Here is a 6,000-nt window from a genome sequence, read left to right as displayed (position 1 = left end):
AGTAGGGTACTCTGGAGCCTGGCCGTTCAGTCCTGGTTCTGTTCCAGGGTTCGGAGCTCTAAGTCACCGTGCCTGTGGCCTGACACCTTCGGAGAGAATAGGGATCCTCAAGGCCCACAGTCCTGCGGACCATTTCCAAAGATCTCCAGGGCCAGGCGCCTGTCTGGGGCGGGAGCCGCAGGTGGAGGCCATGGGGAGCATCCCGCAGGTGGCGGCGCACAGCCGCAGCCAGGTGGGCGTGTCAGGCCCCGCCCCGCGCGCTGGTCTTGGGGAGGGTGGGACGAACGGAAGCCCCGCCCTCCCCGCGCTCTTGGTCGGAGCCGGTGCGGGAGCGGAGGCGCGCGGAGCCGGCAGGAGCACGCGGGAGCGCGGCCCCGCAGCGGCCCGGCCCGAGGGAGCAGCACGCAGGAGCAGAGCGGCCTGGCGACCCCCGCCCTAGCGAGGACCCCGCCCCAGCGCAACGCGGCCTCGAGAGCGGACTCCGGCCCCGGAGCGCGGCCTCGCCCGCCTCGCTCGCCCGGATCCCCGGGCTGCGGGCATGGACAGCGCCCGCTCGCCCTGTGAGTATCGAGCCCTCCCGCCCGCCGCCTTTGTGTGCGCGCTGCGCCACCGCAGCCCCCTCCCCGCGCGCCCCGGGCCCGCGTCCTTTGTGGAGTCGGCTCTTATCCGGTGCTTTCCCCCGCCCCGGGCCTCCCGGTCCCCTCCGCAGCGGCCCGCGGGACAGCTCTGCAGGGTCGCTCCCAGGCTGGCCTTGACCCCTTTCTCCAGCCTCGGTAGCCCTTCTGTAGCTCCTGTGGGCCCTCAGGGACACCTAGCAGGTCGTCCCCCCTGGAGTCCCCGGGATAGCTCGAAACAGGCCATGTTCGCGGCTCGAGGCTGAGAAGAGCAGGGCATCCCTTTGCCATCCTCGCCTCGGGGTCGCGTCTGCAGCCCCTCTCCTCGGAGCCCACGGGGGACCGCCCGGCAGGCCACTTCTGCGGCGGGGCTGGGCAGGGCGCAAGCCCAGGGGCGGCGCTGTCTCATCCCGGGGCCCAGGCAGGTGCGGCGGGGCTGGCGCTCACGCGGGGCCCGTGTGTCCTTGGCCCGCAGAGATGGACGGCGATGGCGGCCGCCGAGACGCCCCCGGCGCGCTGATGGAGGCCGGGCGCGGCACGGGGTCGGCCGGCATGGCGGAGCCGCGGGCGAGGGCGGCGCGGCTGGGGCCCCAGCGCTTCCTGCGGCGCAGCGTGGTGGAGTCGGACCAGGAGGAGCCGCCGGGCCTGGAGGCGGCCGAGACGCCGAGCACGCAGCCCCCACAACCCCTGCAGCGCCGGGTGCTTCTACTCTGCAAGACGCGCCGCCTCATCGCGGAGCGCGCCCGGGGCCGCCCCGCCGCGGCCGCGCCCGCCGCACCCGCAGCGCCTCCCGGCTCTCCGGGTGCCCCCTCGGACCCTGGTCCGGAGCGAGCTGGCACGCAGGAGCCCAGCCCAGATCCCACCACCGCCGCTGCCGCAGCCGAGCCGCTCCCCGACGGCGGCCCGCGGCAGGAGGAGGCGCCAGCCCCGACACCGGAGGACGCTGGAGCCACCGAGGCGAAGCCCGAGCCCGGGCGCGCACGCAAGGATGAGCCTGAAGTGGAGGAGGACGATGAGGACGACCTCAAGGCCGTGGCCACCTCCCTGGACGGCCGCTTTCTCAAGTTCGACATCGAGCTGGGCCGAGGCTCCTTCAAGACGGTCTACAAGGGGCTGGACACGGAGACCTGGGTGGAGGTGGCGTGGTGTGAACTGCAGGTGAGGGTCGGTGCCCACAGGTGGGCTGTCGGCAAGTGCGTCCTTGGGTGTGTCCTTGCTCTTGCGCAGGGCTTTAGGCAGCCCTGGGGATGGTGGTGGCTGGGATGTGTCACCCTCTGTGTGGGTGTCCCGCAGGATGTATGCCATGTGTAGGGATACCCTGTTGGTGCTGTTCCTGGATCTATGCACGGGTTGAGGCTCGTCATCTTGGAGGTCAAGGCTGGGTATGTGCCGTGCCCAGTTGTGCCCACGGTGACAAAGGCACCGGAGTGGGCAGTGTCTGTCAGCCCCTGCTCCTTGTCGGCCCTCAGAACCCACTTTTATCGACTCAGCAGGGACTGGAGGTAGTGAGGGAGAAGGCTGTGTCTGGGCCCTTTTCTGGGTGGCTTGGAAGCTCCGAGCTGTCCTCAAATTAGCATCTTCCTGTGCCCTGTGAGAGGTAGGTGTGATGGCTGCAGATGCCTGCAGGAGCTTCCTCTGACTCAGGAGCGGTGCTTCGTGGGCCCTTGGGGCCCTGCTTGCCAAGGCCTGGAAGCCCTGTCGGTGGCCTCCTTGTGTTCTAAGAGCCGGGTTTGTTCACGAATTAGGTGTGTGAGTGAAAAAACCACGGAAAAATGCCTGTCTTTTCTCTCTCTCCCCCTCCCCCCACCCCCTTTATTCCTTCCGTCTCTATCTCTGTTTCTGCTTCTTTTTTTCCCCTTTCATTTTGGAAGCAGAGGCTCAGCATGCATTTTTCATAACCTTGCCCTCACGTTAGCTGTGTCAGCCCTGGCCCTGAAGATTATATAAACCGCAACCCTAGCCGTCCTGGGGCCAGCCTTGGAAGAGGAGGCAGCTCCTGTCACCAGGGTGTTTACAGGCCCTCCCTTGCTGGGAGGGAGGGCAGCTGTCAGGCAGGGGCCAACTGGGAGAGTGCTGGCTGGAGGTGTAAGCCTACCCCGCCGCCCGCCCGCCTGTAAAGTTAGCTGGCCTTCCAGAGCTGATGCATCCTGGGCTGGGTGAACTGGGTGCCAGGGCTCCCATCTACTGCGGGATGCCTGCACTTTGGGCCCAGAAATGGGATTCAGATGCTGTGTTCTCAGCACCTCCCGGGTGCTCTGCATGTGTGTACCAGCTGGGCTCGTTTCTGAGGTGTTGACCTGCCATCAGCCCTGAGACAAAGAGCTTCAAAGGTCTTGTCTCCTCACTGCCCTTTGGTTCTGTCATGAAAATGGGGCTTTGCAGGAGAGGGTCAGTGGTGTCTTTTGGGGACTCTCAACAGGAGTTGAGTTTCTTTCTCCCTCATGGTTCCTATGAGAATTACCCCTGTCTTTTGCCTGGCATGTCCTAGACCTCGCAGAGAGGCAGCCTTGATGGTGCAGAATGGGTGTGGATGGCGAGGAGCAAGGTTTCTGGCCCAGGATCCTGGAGTGTGCCCAGTGCCCCAGCTACCTGAAGAGGCACAGAGGAGAGAGGATCCGGGAAGGGGAGATGATTCTCCATTCTGGAGAACGGCACGATTCTTGGCTCCCCACTTTCCTACGCTTGCCAGATGACCAGTGTGGCTCTCTGAGCACCTGCTGGTACTGCTACTATGGAATGCCACTAAGGGTAGAGGACAGAGCAGGGGTGCTCCAGCAGGCTGGATGGGAGATAGACTTCTGTAGTTTTCAAACCTGTCTATCTGGCTGAGGCATTGCAGAGGCCTGGGACTCTTGTTAATTCCCCTTCCCTTTAAGGCAAGACAAGTCAGTCTGACCTTGCTGTGGGCGGGGCAGCAGAGGGTGGGACCTGGCACGTGGCCAGGGGTCTTTGGATACTTGGCTCTAGGTAAAAATGGGGTAGCTTCTGGACTTTAGTGCTGTTTCTTGCTTGAGGAGACCTACTTGGGGAACCCCCCAGTAGGCAGAGAAAGCCTCACACCTCCTTCATTGAAAGGTGCTGTTCATGTTTGGCTCAGGCTGCAATGTGTTATATGGGGTTACTTTCCTCTGTCTGGCCCACCCTGGGAAGGTTCACGTGACAGGGGCCTGGACCAGCTTAGAGCCCTCTGGGTGAGCACCTCCTCATCATAAGTCATATTGACGATGGGATCATTGAGCGACTGCTTGATACCAACCAGGAGGTGGCTGGATGTCACAGGATCTGGGAGGATGGCAGAAGCCTGACTGGGCCCTGGGAGAAGCCCACCCAGAGGCCCCTGTGTGGTGTCCTGAGCTGAGGAGATAGCGGGGCAGCAGGGATTCTATGGATACCCAGATCAGGGCACAGGCTAGGAGAGGGGAACCAGAGTCCTTGTCCTGGGTAGGGGTGTGACCCCCATCCATTGTATGCAGGGGGCCCCAGCAGGGTATGGGCTGTAGATTTCCTGGCTTCGAACCCAAGAGGGAGCCTTGTTTATCCACCATGACTGGGTTCCCTCGAACCTCTGCAGTCTCCAGCGTTTCCAACTGTTGGGGAGAGCTCCTGGATTCTGGGTGTCATGGTGAAGGGAGGGTCTGTCAGGACTTGGTTTTCCTCTGGGGGAAGTTAGCTCCACTGCCCTCTCTGGACACCCAGAGAGCTTTGGTCTGTTTACTCAGGTGCCTGTTGAGTGGCTGCTTCCTTTTCTCACCCTCGGTGGTGGGCCTGGTGTGGCCTCCACAGTGGTAAATGGCTTGAAGTCTCTTTCCAGGGTTCTGTGCCAAGGGGCAGAATCAACACAGTCACAGGCCTTGTGAGCAGCGTAGAGGACACTGGGTTCCCTTTAGTGACTCGTGTTGAAAGAGTTTGACAGGGAGAGCGGAATGTGCTGGTTCCACATCAAGGGCAGGAAGATGGCCCACCTTCTCAACTGTAGCCATGCCCAGCCGGAGCTTGGATTATTATTATTTTTTTTAACTGGGGGTGAGGGGGTATTTAAAAATACTTCATCCTGTCCTCTGTCCTTTGAATGCACTGTTACTCCTGCTAGCAGAGCTCCGTACGGTGGCAACAGAGGAAGCAAAAGCGTGCCCAGAATCCTCCGTCCTCATCCTTTCTCCCTGCTTTCAGGGGACTCACTGGCCCCTGCTCTGTGCCTGTCCGCCACAGAAGTTCTGCTGGACGCTGCTCTTGCGGGGAGGGAACTGTCTTCAAGGCGGGGCCCTCAGCCAGGCATGGGTCCATCCAAGAGGTGGAGGGGCTTGGTCCTTGATCCTCCGCAAGCCCAGCTTCCCCTAGCAGAATGGTATGAGGCCTGAGGAGGAAGTGTGGGGGCGGAGGCTTCGCGTCTCAGCCCTGCCCGAGCCTTGCTTGCTAAGCACGGAGGAGACAGCCTCAGGGTCCTCCAGTCACTAAGTGGGTCCTGCTGCTGTGTTGTGGGCAGCCGTGATCTTCTAGAAGAGCTGTGTGTTCCCACCTCATGCTCTAGCCAGATGTACAGTGCCCCGCCAGTGCTGGGAGCAGGTGTCATCCAAGGGGTCATCCTGTGTGACTTGTGCCTTGGAAGACAGCTCAAGTGCCCCTGAGACTTGTCAGAGGGTCCTCTCTGCCTTCATGGCATCTGGGTGAGGTGGAAGTCCCAGGCCCAGGACTGGGAGAGTCCCCGGAGTCATGCTGTGATCACCTTGTGCAGGAAGCCTGGCTGCTACCTTACCTGCTCTCATCCCTGGCCCTGTGGTGTAGGGACAGGAGGCAGCGAGCCACTGTCCCAGCAGGCAATGGTGCTTGTCGGGAGAGGACACTCTGAGACAACGTGGCCTGATTTGGCTGGCGGTCACCTGGCCTTCTTCCTCTCTTTTTGTTTTTTAATCCCCCGAGTGCCTCATTTCGTTCAAAGAGCTATAATTGACAACTGGTCCGTGTTAGCGCTGAGCTCTCCGCCTCCATGCATGCTGACCACAGTCTTGGTTTGGTTGGTGGGAAAGGTTGGCTCCGGCGGCCTGAGTGGCCTGTGGGTATGGCTTTCCCATCAGGTGTAGGAATGTGGGCACCCGCGCTTGGGCCCCTCCCCCACCCTCCCTCCTGAGTGGTGTCGTGAGGTGTGTGTGGTGAGCCATGTGGTCGGCTATGGTGAGGAGCAGTCCAGGCTGCGGCTATCACTCCTGGAGTGTGGGGAGGCCAGGCACCCGTAAAGGCAGGTGCTTCTGCAGATGAATGTAAGCCTGAGGGGTGTTCTCACAGGCCCAGGGCTTTGGAGGTGCCCAGCTGAGTCTGATTGGAGGCCAGATCTCCATGTGACTCAGGCACGACGGCCGTTTCTCTTCCCAGTCCCCACTGAGGACCGGTC

The 6,000-nt window shown here is 62.1% G+C and overlaps 1 protein-coding gene across 20 annotated transcripts in view; it reads left to right on the top strand.

Annotated features, from left to right (window-relative positions):
- Window positions 1-418: 418 nt before the first annotated feature.
- Window positions 419-6,000, top strand: part of Wnk2 (WNK lysine deficient protein kinase 2) — a 114,386-nt gene continuing 108,804 nt past the window's right edge. For all 20 annotated transcript variants that reach the window (XM_076573284.1, XM_076573296.1, XM_076573289.1 and 17 more), the window contains exons 1-2: window positions 419-560; window positions 1,090-1,772. In XM_076573284.1, coding sequence (XP_076429399.1) covers window positions 1,092-1,772 — 681 coding nt within the window. In that variant the 5' untranslated portion in view covers window positions 419-560; window positions 1,090-1,091. The remainder of the gene's footprint in view (window positions 561-1,089; window positions 1,773-6,000) is intronic.

Source organism: Peromyscus maniculatus, chromosome 5 (genome assembly GCF_049852395.1).
Source record: "Peromyscus maniculatus bairdii isolate BWxNUB_F1_BW_parent chromosome 5, HU_Pman_BW_mat_3.1, whole genome shotgun sequence".
NCBI lineage: Eukaryota > Metazoa > Chordata > Mammalia > Rodentia > Cricetidae > Peromyscus > Peromyscus maniculatus.
The sequence above is the reverse complement of the archived record's forward strand: the minus strand, read 5'-3'. Positions and strand labels throughout refer to the sequence as shown.